Below are 14,034 nucleotides of genomic sequence, written 5' to 3'. Positions count from 1 at the left end.
TTTTGTTCTAGCTTTGTAAATCTTACTCATGGTATAGTTTTGATACTGAAGAAACTTCAATGTTCAAGATAAAGTAGAATCAAATGTGAAATAAATTTCTAAGAATAGTTTAAAAATATTTAGATCTATAAAAAGTGTCAAAAATTGTTACTTGTTTAGAGAAAAGAGACTTTTTAAAATGGGACAAAATTTATTAATTTCAGAATGAAGATAAAACTAATCTGTTATAAGAAAAATATGCAGTTCCAGAATCTTCAAATAGATTCTCCTGTCTGATTCCTCTACTTGACTATTATTTGGACTTGTGCTTGGAGAACACTTTTAGGTTGTCCTCTGCTCCATCTCATGTCTGAGAGTATGATAAAGACATTTTATTAATCTATTCATGAACATAACTAGAATCTTATTTGTCAACAGGACAAAAGAGAAAAGGACTGGGTTTTGAGTAACACCAACTATTCCTCGTTTTGCCTCAATTCTTACTTTTGTCTTCAGTAGTTGCAATACAAAAATAACCCTTTATTTTTCATATGAACATCAAGACCTCAGCAAATGTTTAGTTTCCCTGACATATTTCATTTGTTTTTTTTTTTTTTTTTAAGAGTTTGTTTATTTGACAGACAGAAATCACAAGTAGGCAGAGAGGCAGGCAGAGAGAGCAGGCGGGATGCAAGCTCCCTGCCGAGCAAAAAGTCCAATGCGGAGTTCGATGCTAAGACCCTGGGATCATGACTTAAGCCAAAGGCAGAAGCTTTAACCCACTGAGCCACCCAGGCGCCCCTCATTTGTTTTATTTTAATTTTTTTAGATTTAGTTATTTTTGAGAGCAAAAGAGTGTGAGAAGAGCATGTGAGTGGGGGAAGGGGCAGAGAGAAAGGGAGAGAATCTCCAGCAGATGCCTTGATGAACAGGGAGCCTGATGCAGGGCTTGATCTCATGACCCTGAAGATCCTGACCTGAGCTGAAAATGAGTCGGACACTTAACTAACTGAACCACCCCCACACCCTACATTTGTCTTAAATTTTATTTATTTTTAAAGATTTTACTTATTTATTTATTAAAAGATTTTATTTATTTATTTGACAGACAGAGATCACAAGTAGACAGAGAGAGAGAGAAGGAGGCAGGCTCCCCACTGAACAGAGAGCCCGATGCGGGGCTCGATCTCAGGATCCTGGGATCATGACCTGAGCCAAAGGCAGAGGCTTTAACCCACTGAGCCACCCAGGCGCCCCTTTACTTATTTATTTGAGAGAGAGAGTGAGAGAGAGAGAGCGCACAAGAGTGGGGTGAGGGGCAAAGGGAGAAGCAGACTCCCAGCTGAGCAGAGAGCCTGATGTAGGACTCGATCTTGGGACTCCAGGATCATGACCTGAGCTAAAGGCAAGATGTTTAACCGACTGAGCCACCCAGGCACCCTGTCTTGTTTTAAACTCTTTCTGCAACTTGTTGAAATCCTTTGTGATTAAAACCTAAATCACAGAATCAACACATAACTCAAAACTATGAGCTGAAACTGCAGAAAGATGCATATTTAATTCTGTAATTATCAAGTGCATTCACAAGACAGACAAAACAAGCTCGCACAAGGGTGACTCCAGCCTTCTGGGCCCAGCTGCACCTGAAGCACAGACGTGTGCGTCCAGGACAGTGGGAGCTTGGTGGCACTCACCACCTTCCAAAATGCTCTCCCCTTTAAGTCCCACACAGCAGGGGCATGTTTACCAATTTTCATGCCTCTACAACATGTGCAGGGATAGGAGCCAAATATATTTTTACTAGAAGATATTTCACATGGGGTATACATCTGGGCAAAATTTACACCTCAATGCCCAACACTGTTTTTCTCACTTCTTATTTTAATTGATCCAATTGCTTAATTTGGTAAATATGTTTTCTGATACTATATTAGTTTTGACCTCTGTGGGGTTAAATATTTTATTGACAGACTTAAAATCACATGGTTGAGAAAGGAGCCAAGGGAAAAAAAAACAAAAAAACAAATGAACTTTCCTATTATAACACTTTAAAATATATAGTCACATAGTGATGACACCATTAATTATGGAACTCAAGCAATAAATAATGCAATGTAATAATTTAAGAACAAATGTTAAGACTAAAATAAATATTCAACAATATAAGTCTACAAATGACTTATATGCTTAAATATGAAATGTTCTTTTTAAAAAGTAAGGAAATTTGAAACCCTGCTGCCAGTCTAGCCAAAGGCCATTTTTAGTTTATATTATCAAGGTACATATATGATTCATTCAAAACAAACAAATTTGTTCTCTTTTAATGTCTTTCTCACTGGGACCATTTAGAATACACAATATTCTGAAGCTGCTTATCTCTTAAATAAAGCTAAATTTCAAAAGCATACACTTCATATTCTGAACATAACATCATATACACAACCATGTTACAGATACAATAATATTAAATGATTGCTTAATGGACATCCTAACAGTGAAAATACTTTTCCTTCATGTTGACTGAATATCAATTATATTTTTTTCTTTATGGGTTTTCCAAAAGTGGTCATGTAATGCTGATGTAATTACTAATAAATAAATACAAGTACCACTACTTTGATCAATAACAATCACAATGGTTTATAACAATGAAGGTCAAAAGGCCACATTTAGTTTTTTACTCATACCTCGTTTCTGATTTTTCTAGATTCTTTCATAAGGACAAGAAGCAGCAGTCCTTCCTTTCTTTCTTAGTATCTGAAAATTCTTAACTCTGAACAAAAACTGTTTGGTTTAATTTTTCATTTCACTTCTGTGTATTTGGTTGTCTTCTTTCTTCTTCAACTCTTTACTAGGAGAAAAGTACATAAAATGTGCTCAATGAACTTAAACAATATCTTTTTTCCACAAACAAATCTCAGTGTGCTCCTGGGTAATAAACACACCATGTCTCACATACACACGCACGTGCACACACACACACACACACCCAAGTAAGACCAAAGTCTGGGTAATAAACACACCATGTCTCACACACACACGCGCGCGCGCGCACACACACACACCCAAGTAAGACCAAAGTACGAATCACTTTTGCTTCTTGAACACCCTGTCAATGTCTCCTAGTACCATCAGCAGATGCGTAAGGCCCAGCACTGACAAGTGAAAAAGAAAGACACTTTTCGAATACAGACACTAAGCACTCCAAACCTGGGGCAACTTCCGGAAATTAAGAGCAGGCAACCAGAGTTCGTAGAATTCTTCACTCATTGGGGGAATAAAAAGGTCACAGATGATGCTCCAAGGTTAATAAATGGAAAGGATAGAGACCATTTTATTAAATAACAGTCTTCCATTTGGTCAATGGCTGTGTCTATTTTTACAAGTGGGTTAACTATTCTATTTTTTCCAGATAAGTCCAAAAAAAGGTGTGTGTCGTTTTTAACAAAGATGATGATGGCTAATTATGCATCTAAATGCAGCTCTAAAATAAAGCAAGTTATACCATTAATGAAAATCAAGAACCAATATTTGGATGAACCAAGGAGCTTCTTAGAGACCATGTAGGAAGTATACAAAAACTAGTAGTGGAGTTGAACCTGGCACTCTTCAAAGCAAGTATTCACATACCAGTAGTGAGTATCCAGACTTAAATAAAAATGCTGTTGTCCTTGCTCTGAACAGAAAGGGCTTAAGGCTCAACTGCTCTGAGAAAACAAATGCAGCCTAAGAATCTGGTTAAGGTGGTGGTCACTTCCATCAAACACTTCTGAGAAAAGCAAAGGCTAGAGCATCTGGGCACAGAAGGGCAGGCTAACCATTTCCTAAGGTCCTTCCCTGGTAGCACAGGGGGCACAGGCAACATCTGTGTTTTCAGGGACAGGCTCAATCTTAAATAAATAGTTACACTATCTTTTTTATATATTTTTTTTGATGAGAGACATTTATGCATGAGGGGTGAAAAATCCTTTGTCAGTCTGTGTTTCCTGACTTTAACTTTGTTGAACAGAGCTACCCCAGATAAACCGGGATTCCACGCAGGAAGTTCAAAAATGTTTCACGTGAGGTTCAAGAGAGCTGCTCGAGTACAAAATGGCCCAGATGTGATGTGCCAAGACACCGTAGCAAGAGAGGCCAAAAAAAGGGAGTCACATTCATTTCTGACCCAATGTGTCTACACTTGTCCCAAGTTAGGGCCCAATAAAATGAGCAAGGAAGTAGTAAAGGCTCAAACGGATGCTGGACCCAAGTTCCCGAGAGACCCTACAAACATCCACGGGGGTCACGATGAGGGTAAGGGGATCTTAGAAGAATAACAGGGGAAAAGAGAGTGGGAGGAGGCGTTTGTAAAAGTGGTAACAAAAACAAAGAAGAAAAACAGAAAAGGGAAGGGAAAGAACAGCTGGAAGTGAGTGAGCTGGACCCCGCACGTGCAGAGGATGTAGGACAAGTGACAATTATCAGGTGGAGCCTGCAGTCTGAGAAGTAAACAGAGAAGCCAGAGGACCCTCAGGAGAGGGAACCCTCTAGAGAAATGCAACCAGAACATGCTGAAGTAGGCAGTGTAGATAACATCTTTAAGGAAGTGAATCAGACTAAGAAGAGGAAGGGACCGCTGGACACAGAATGACAAAGACTGCCCATGAGAGGGAGGGAAGGACAGAAGAGAGGGAAAGGACAAGTGATGTCCAGTGAACATCTCTGACAAGGGGGACACGAAAGTGGCATGTGAGCGTGATAAGTGCAGACAGCACATGACTGGAAAGCTGAGGCCCTGGACGGAGATTTGCTGAAAGGGAAGAGAGGCTGTCCAACCGAAAGATCCCAGAGCAAATCCAAATGCGGTCTTTCTCTGAGGTGTTTCCTCAGGATGCGGCCCCATAACCTAACACAGGTAGAGAATAACAAAGTGAGGGCCTTTTTTTTTTTTTTTTTTCCCCCAAGGGAAATCATATGGAAAGAGAAAAGAAAAATCTGCATACTAAGATTCTGGAAAATTATATGAAACCAAGTTAGTATTTATGTGTATGTTCGTGTGAAAAATAAGACTCATAAAAATACTGGGCCTTACCCTGTAAGATACTCAATCCAGTAAATAGTCCCTGGACGCTTACTACTTGGCCAGACACCAGGCTAAGTACCAGGGAGAAACGAGGGAAGCACAGTAGAGCCCCTGCCTGTAAGCACTTGCCATCTACTTGGAGCTCACTGAGCACTATGTGACAGGAATGGTCCTGAACTTGGAGCCAGTCCTAGTTCCGGCATTTTACCTCTGACTCTGACCCTGGTTTCTGCAAATGTAGAAAGAATTTAGAAAACTTCTCAAATTACTTTCATTTTAAAAGCAATGACTAAGTAGATATCAATATATATACTGAGTAGGAAAATTAGAAAATACACAAAGTAAAATGAAAGAAAAAAATCACCACACCACCACCACTGAGAGTGACATTTTAAAAAAGTATATTGTTCAATACTTTATGCATGTAGTTGACCCTTGAATAACATAGGTTTGAACCGCATAAGTCCACTTAGACTCAGATTTTTTTCAATAAATATGTTGGAAAAGTTTTTGGAGGTTTGTAACAACTTAAAAAAACTTGCCAACTAGCTTTTTTCCAATAGTAAAAAAAAAAAATCCTAAGAAAAAGGTATGTCACGAATGCATAAAATATATGTAGATGCTACTCTCTTTTGAATTATACAGAAATATAGGTGTGTAAGCTGCTCGTTTCTCCATAAGTTGCGTATGGCAGTAAAAAGTGATCTTTCTGGCACCTGGGTGGCTCAGTGCGTTGAGCCTTTGGCTCCGGTCATGATCTCAAGGTCCTGGGATGGAGCCCAGCATTGGGCTCTCTGCTCCGGAGGGAGCTGCCTACCCCACTCTCTCTGCCTCCTGCCTGCTTATGAGCTCTGTCAAATAAATAAATAAAATCTTAAAAAAAAAAAAAAGTGATCTCTCGTGGTTCCTGCATATTTTTCACTGTGTTTAGTGCAAAACAGTAAATCTTGAACAACACCATGGAACCCAGGCAAAGTGTCACCAGTGACGCTGGAAGTGTTCCCAAGTAGTCATGACATTACTAGAAAAACTTGAATTGCTTGAGATGCTTACCATAGACTGAAGTCTGCAGCTGTGGTTGTCTGCACATGAAAGCAATGTAAAGACCATTGGAAAAAAAAAAAAAGAAAAGAAAAAATGAAGTTCTTGCTACAGCTACACCAATAGGCAAGAAAACCCTGTATATTTTGCAAAATATTTTTTTTAAAAAGATTTTATTTCTTTATTTGAGAGAGAGAGAGAGAGAGAGAGTAATGCATGAGTGGGGGCAGGGGCAGAGGAAGAGGGAGAAATAGACTACCCACTGAGGAGGGAGCCCAATCCCAGGGCCCCAAGATCATGAACTGAGCCGAAGGCAGATGCTTCACTGGCTGAGCCACCCAGGTGCCCCTGCAAAATACCTTTTTATTTTGTATTGAAAACACAGCTTTTATGTGTGTACAGGACTGATATAAGAAAGATGTACTCATAGACTCTAATATGATTCAAGAAAATCAAAATCATTATGTGACAACTTAAAGCAAAAGGAAGGTGAAGGATCCAAAGTTGGAGAATTGAACACCAGCAAAGGATGGTTTGATAATTTCAGAAAGAGGTTTGGCCTAAAAAAAAGTCACGATAACAGGAGAAGCCATTCTGCCCACCAAGGGTCAGCTGAAGAGTTCCCAGAGGCTATTTATAAAATCACTGAGGAGAAAGGATATCTGTCTGAACAGATTTTTAATACAGACGAAAGTGCCTTGTTCTGGAAAAAAAAAATCCCATAAAGGAAATTTATTGGGAAGGAAGAAAAACAAGCGCCGGGATTTAAGGAAGGCAAGAAGAGATAGGCTAATTCTACTGTGTTGTGCAATGCAGTCAGGTTTATGATTAGGACTGCCCTCATCCATAGAGCTGCTAACCCCAAAGGCCTTGAAGGGAAAAGGCAAAGACTAACTGCCAGCGTTTTGGTTGTACAACAAAAAGGCCTGAATAACGAGAATCCTTTTCCTTGACTGATTCCACTGATGCTTTGTCCCTGAAGTTGGAAAGTACCTTGCCAGTGAAGGACTGCCTTTTAAAGTTCTTTTGATATTGGGCCACGCCCCTAGCCACTCAGAACCCCAGGAGTTCAACACCGAAGGCACTGAAATGTTCTACTTTTCCCCAGACACAATGTCTCTAATTTAGCCTCTAGGTCAGGGGGGCCAAAGGAAACTTTAAGGCTCATTACACACGTTACTCTAGGGAAAGGACTGTCAATGCTATGTAAGAGAACCCCAACAGAGAGGACATTATGAAAATCTGGAAGGATTATATCACTGAAGATGACATCAGTGTTACAGAAGAAGCCGTGAGAGCCATCAAGACCAAAATGATAGAACCCTGCTGGAGAACCCTGCTGCAGTATCCCGATGCTGTCCATGAATTTATAGGATTTATAGCAGAGCCAATCAAGGAAACCATGGAAAAGATTGGAGATGCGGCAAAAAAGTTGTGTAGGGGGTAAAGGTTTCAAGATATGGATCTTGGAGTAATTCAAGTACTGACAGACACCATATGAGAGGAATGAATAGAAGACAACTTGATAGAGATGAGTACCTCTGAACCAGTGCCAGATGATAAAGAAAGACATAAGAAGACAAACTGGCACTGGACAGGAGACAATCCAGCAGAAGTCTTTCGATTATTCAGAATGGATTTGACTTCATTTACGACTGAAACCCTTTTATGATATGAAGCAAATGGTAGCAATGAAACTAAAGCAAATGGTGGAAAAGGGATGGGTACCTTATAGAGACATTTTTTTTTAAAGATTTATTTATTTTTCTTAGAGAAAGAGAGTGAGTGGGGAGAGGGGCAGAGATAGAGAGAGAATCTTGAGCAGACTCTTTGCTGAGCACAGAGCCCAACAGGGGTCTTGATCTCATGACCCTGAGATCATGACCTGAGCCAAAATCAAGACCTGGGAGCTCAACCAACTGAGCCACCCAGGCACCCTGCTCCCCAATATAGAAACGTTTTTAGAGAAATGGAAAAGCAAACAAGTTAGAGAGAAATTACAAAGTATTTCTGTAAAGTTTTACTGAGTGTGCTCGCCTCTCCTGCCTCCTCTGAGACAGCAAGTCCAGCTCCTCCTCCTTTTCCTCTGCCTGACCTTTACGATGCTCCACTTCCATTGATGAACAGTAGATAATCATGCCACACAGTCAATCAACTTATCTACTGTGAATGTGCGTATGTCTGCGTGTGAAATTTTAAGTAGCTTGTGTCATCATCTCATCACTACCTAAGTATTCACTGTATGGAACACTGTGTGCAACACTTACATGGAAGTGGACAGACTAGTCTTACGTAGGCAGTGATAGGTAATAAAGTTAATAATGTGTTAGTTTTCCTCCTGTTTTATAACTTTGCTTTCAAAGAATTACATTACAGGACAGGATACCTCTCTCTCCCCTAATCAAAGAAACTGCTTATCCGCCTTTCATCACACATAAACTGTTTTTTTTTCTTTTTAATATAACAATGTTTTTAATCAGTATCATGAAACAGAACTACAGCACTCTATGCTGTAACCATTCATTACTATATAAGCTAGGCAACTGGGAAGCAATGACATTGGTTACACTGGGCCACCATAAAGCAACCACATTGCTGCTTCTTTGTTATCAATGCATAAATAGCTATACCTTTAAATAAAAACAAATTTTCACATTATCCTTTCATTTTTGATGTCAGCGTTAGTCACACGTATTAACATCTACAATGTCCTGTATCACATAAGAGAGTAATGATGGAGGTACAGATGATTCACCTTGTCCACAGATGCCATAAACTGATGATACTGATAAATATAGTGCAGTACTATAAATGTATTTTCTCTTACATATTTTTCTTAATAACATTTTTGTTTCTCCAGCTTCCTCTATTGTAAGAGAATAGTATATGATACATGTAACATTCAAAATATGTGTTAAACAACTACCGAGGTTATCAGTAAGGCTTCTAGTCAACAGTAGACTGTTACTGTTAAGTGTCTGGGGGGGCCCAAAGTTATATGTGGATTTTTGACTGTGTAGACTAGGGACTGGCGCCCCTAACCCCCGTGTTGTTCAAGAGTCAACTACATATGTTATATATAAACTATTTTATAATTATCTTTTGCTTGCTTAAAAATTTATCATAACCATCTTTCCATGTCTATGAGAATACTTCCATAATGTAATGAATAATATCACATGGTATTCTCATATATAAAGGTTTCATAACTTAGTCAACTCTATAAATTCAATTTTTTCCTTCCTATTTTTAAAAAATTTACATATTTATTTGAGAGAGAGAGAGAGCAATAGCAGGGGAGGGGGGTGGTGAGGGAGAGAAGCAGACCCCCCTATTTTACCTACAATAGGGTAAAACTGTCCTCTGAATGCCCTTCGTCAATTTTCCTTTTCTTTGTTGATTTTGAAGAGTTAAAAAAAAATACGTTAAGGGTAAAGTCAGGAAATGACAGATGTTGGTGAGGATACAGAGAAAGGGGACCCCTCCTACACTGTTGGTGGGAATGCAAGCTGGTACAACCACTCTGGAAAACGGCATGGAGCTTCCTCAGAAAGTTGAAAATAGAGCTACCCTACGACCCAGCAATTGCGCTACTGGATATTTACCCTGAAGATACAAATGTAGTGATCTGAAGGGGCACGTGCACCCGAATGTTTATAGCAGTAATGTCCACAATAGCCAAACTATGGAAAGGACCTAGACGTCCATCAACAGATAAATGGATAAAGAAGATGTGATACACACACACACACACACACACACACACGCACGCACACACACGCACGCACAATGGAATGCTATGCAGCCATCAAAAGAAATGAAATCTTGCCATTTGCGACGATGTGGATGGAACTAGAGGGTATTATGCTGAGTGAAATAAGTCAATCAGAGAAAGACAGTTATCATATGATCTCTCTGATATGAGGAATTTTAGAGGCAGGGTGCGGGGTTTGGGGGTAGGGAAGGAATAAATGAAACAAGATGGGCTTGGGAGGGAGACAAACCATAAAAGACTCTTAATCACACAGAACAAACTGAAGGTTGCCGGTTGCGGGGAGGTATGGACAGGGTGGCTGGGTGATGGATACTGGGGAGGGTATGTGCTATGGTGAGTGCTGTGAAATCTGTAAGCCTGATGACTCACAGACCTGTACCCCTGGGGCAAATAATACATTATATGTTAATAAAAAATACATTAAGGATATTAATTCTTTATCTATCATATATTTTATGAAATTCCTCCTCATCTTGGGTCATTGTTTGTTGCTAGATTTTGCTTATGGTGTGTTTTTTCTCTTTGACATGTATCATTTCAAAGTTCTTTTTAAAATTTGCTTCAAAATGTTTTCTGACTCTGTTACCAAGGATAAAGTCATTCCTTAACCCATGATTATGTATCTGTATGCATTTGGTAGAGTGAATCTTTATTTTTTATAATTAAAATCTACAGAATTCTGAATCTGCTCTCTGACCATGCCAATTCTGTAAGCGTGCCATGATGCAGCTCACTTCTGGCAGACAGACTTCACTGTGCCTGACCGAGAGAACCGCGTCCTTCGTTATCTTCCTTCCCCCACCGGAACACATCGTCATTTAAACAAATGTGCCTCACTGGCCTGTCTTGGTAGAAAAGTGATCCCTCCTTGTTTCACATTTTAATGTGTGTATCTTCTCTGGTCCCCAGGGGTTACTCCCCTTGTCCTGCACCTCGAGTGGTTCCTCTCACGGGGCTCTTGCCTCTCTGTTTGTACCTACTCTTGTCACTCCTCTCTATAAGGGTCTCTAAATCCTGTGTTTTCCACTGCTTGCTGCCCAGCTTTTCCTTTCCTTAGAAGCACAGCTTCTTGGAGAAGCAGTCCCTTCTGAGCCTCTTTTCCTCTGCACTGTTAACAATCGGCTTCATGCTTCCAGGACTCTAACAAAACTCTCCTCTTGCAGGTTGTAAATGGCCTCTTGGCTACAAATCCCAAAAGGGCACTTTTCAGTCTGTATTTTACTTCTCCCTTTGGCATTTGTCACTATTTATTTTAACTGCAGTATAATTAACAAAGAATATTATATTAGTTTCAGGGCTACAACACAGGGGTTTGACAATGCTATACCTTACTCAGTTATCATGCTAAGTGCAGTTATCACCTGTCACCAAAAAAAACGGTATCACAATATTACTGACTGTATTCCCTGTGCTGTAGGGAATACGCTGTACTTTTCATCTCCATGGCTTATCTGGCATTTGTCACGGCTGACCATGCCTTCCCTATATCTCTCTCTGCTGATTCTACAATACAACTTTGTGTTGGTTTTCCTCTTACCTCTATTAGGGTTACTCTTCCGCTGGCTTGGCTCATTCTTCTTCAAGTGCATATCCATTACGTGTGCTTGGTCCTCACGGCTCTGCTCTTTGCCTACTTCAGAACTACAGGAGGGCAAGATGAGAAACAAGAGCCCATAAGAAAGCTGCGGCAACAGTTCACATGAGGCTCTGATTTGGGGCAGGGGCTGTAGGAATAGCAAGCGGACCTTGACAGAACAGATGTTCTGAAAGAACATGTGACACCCATATATAAGTAATTACACTGTGGGGTCAGAGGCAGGGAGCTGCTCAAAATAATGGAGAGACATGAACCTTTAGCTGACTGGGCTCCTTCTTTATCATGATGAAGGGACAGAATAAAATCAGCTTCACTTCTCTCAGAAATATATTAGATGTCTGGGAAAAACCAGAAAGCTTTTTATCAAACAAACAAAAAAAAAAAAAGGAAAGAAAGTTTTTTTTTTATCAAATTAGTGGAAAAACGTGTGTATTTGTGCGTGTGTGTGTGTGTGTGGAAATAACAGGAGATTGCTTACTGACAAAGAGAAAGGTGAAGGAAGTTTGTGTATAAGAAAGCTGTAAGATGATCCACGAATTCCACTACTGGGTATTTACCCAAAGAAAAGGAAACACTAATTCAAAGATATAAATACCTCTATGTTTACTGCAGCATTATTTATTAACAGCCAAGAAATGGAAACAACCCAAGTGTCCACTGATAGATGAATGCATAAAGAAGATGTGGTACACACACAGACACACACACACACAAAGACACACTAACACACACACTGGAATATTACTCAGCCACAAAAAAGAACAAGATCTTTCCATTTGTGACAACATGGATGGATCTAGCACATTATGCTAAGTGAAGTAAGTCAGACAGAGAAAGACAAATACTGTATGACTTCACTTACATGTGGAATAAAAAAAAAAATGAACAAACAAACAAAAAGCAGAATCAGACCTATAAATACAGAGAACCGGTGGTTGCCAGAGCAGAGTGGGAGTTATAGGCTTTCAGTTATGGAATGAGTAATCATGAGAATAAAAGGTACAGCCTAGCAGATACAGTCTATGAGACTGTAAGAGTGTTGTATGGTGAGAGATGGTAGCCACTCTTGTGGGAAGCACAGCATAATGTATGGACTTATTGAATCACTGTGTTGTATACCTGAAGCTAACGGAACACTGCATGGCAACTATACTAAAAAAAAAAAAAAAAAAAAAAAGCTGTAAAGCTGTGATATTCAGACCTGTGGGATGTGGAATGCAGCTTTTTAAACAGTCCAACAGTAGGAGTAAATATAAAACAAAAGTTTTGTGAATGAGTGCATACTAGTGTAAATAATGTTAGAACAAAAAAATACAAAAGCAATGAAAACAGGGAAATTTTTATTATTTTTAAAAATGCTTCCTTTTTTTAAAAAAAATTTTATTTATTTATTTGTCTGAGAGAGAGAGAGAGTGTGTGCACACAAACAGGAGGAGCAGCAGAGAGAAGGAGAAGCAGGCTTCCCGCTGAGCAAAGAGCCCAATGCAGGACTTAGTCCCAGGACCCTGGGATCATGAGCTGAGAGGAAGGCAGATGCCTAACTGACTGAGCCACCCAGGGATCCCCAAAAAGGGAACTTTAGAGTGGAAGACAGTGTCTCCTTTCTAGAATATCTGGAATGGTGGAAGAGTTTGCCACAGATGAAAGAATTTCAAAATCAAGTAATATGTAGGATTGAATACAGATTGCTATGAACTAAACTGAGTTCTCTCAAAATTCACAGGCTGAAGCCCTAATCTCCAAGTGGAAAGAGGGCATTCAAGGAGGTTAATTAAAGTTAAATGAGGCCATACAGGGGAGGCTCTAATCTATGGAACTGGCGGTCCCGATAAGAAGAGGAAGAGATAGCATGGAGCTCCTTCTCTCCACACATGCACAGAGGAAAGGCCATGTGAGGACACAGCAGGAAGGTGGCCATCTGCAAGCTGGGAGGAGATGCCTCATCAAAAATCAACCCTGCTGGAACCTTGATTTTGAGCTTCCAGCCTCCAGAACTGAAAAAATAAATTTCTGTTGCTTAAGCGACACAGTCGGTGGTACTGTTACGGAGGTTGGAGATGATGATGTGGAGATATAAAGGTAAGTAAAGTGAGATCATATGGCTGAGAAGGAAAAGGTCAGAAATTAAAAGAAGAAAGAACAAATAAAGTATATATTTCAAAAGGGGGAGAATAATGAGAGAAAGGAAATCTGAGCTCTAAAAAAATAAGCACTGATAATTTGCAATCTCTCTCCAGGGAACCTATCCTTGGACATTAAAGTAAAAATCTGGGTATCTCGGGATCCAGGAGAGTAATATGGTGAATGAGAGAAGCAAACTGGGGGTAACACAATAAACTGGCAAATTGGAGTGGATGACCCCCAGGGGAGGCAATCCACTGCCTCAGGTCCAGCTTGGGGATACCATGGAAGATTGTGGAACTGTGGTCCAGAACTCCTGATTATTTTCAAGAGAAGTAGAAAGTCTGCATTTATGTGAAATCTTTTTGTATTTGGGCAACTGAAAATTATACACATATGCACGCATGCACACACACACGTTGGACCCAACCAAAGATACTAGGACTGCATCTTGCTGGG

The 14,034-nt window shown here is 39.9% G+C and overlaps 1 protein-coding gene across 7 annotated transcripts in view; it reads right to left on the bottom strand.

Moving 5' to 3' along the window:
• Positions 1-1,927: 1,927 nt before the first annotated feature.
• The window catches only part of AHI1 (Abelson helper integration site 1), a 212,151-nt gene continuing 200,044 nt past the window's right edge, over positions 1,928-14,034 (bottom strand). For 5 of the 7 annotated variants that reach the window (XR_014311910.1, XR_014311911.1, XR_014311912.1 and 2 more), the window contains 2 exons: positions 11,395-11,498; positions 1,928-2,830 (listed from right to left, as the gene is read on the bottom strand). Coding sequence is in view for 4 of the 7 variants with exons in the window: in XM_082731093.1 (XP_082587219.1) it covers positions 2,820-2,830; positions 11,395-11,498 (115 nt within the window). In the remaining 3 variants the exon portion in view is untranslated. The remainder of the gene's footprint in view (positions 2,831-11,394; positions 11,499-14,034) is intronic. The other 2 variants (XM_082731094.1, XM_082731096.1) reach the window with 1 other exon arrangement.

This window comes from Mustela nivalis (assembly GCF_964662115.1).
Source record: "Mustela nivalis genome assembly, chromosome: 5".
Lineage (NCBI taxonomy): Eukaryota > Metazoa > Chordata > Mammalia > Carnivora > Mustelidae > Mustela > Mustela nivalis.
The sequence above is the reverse complement of the archived record's forward strand: the minus strand, read 5'-3'. Positions and strand labels throughout refer to the sequence as shown.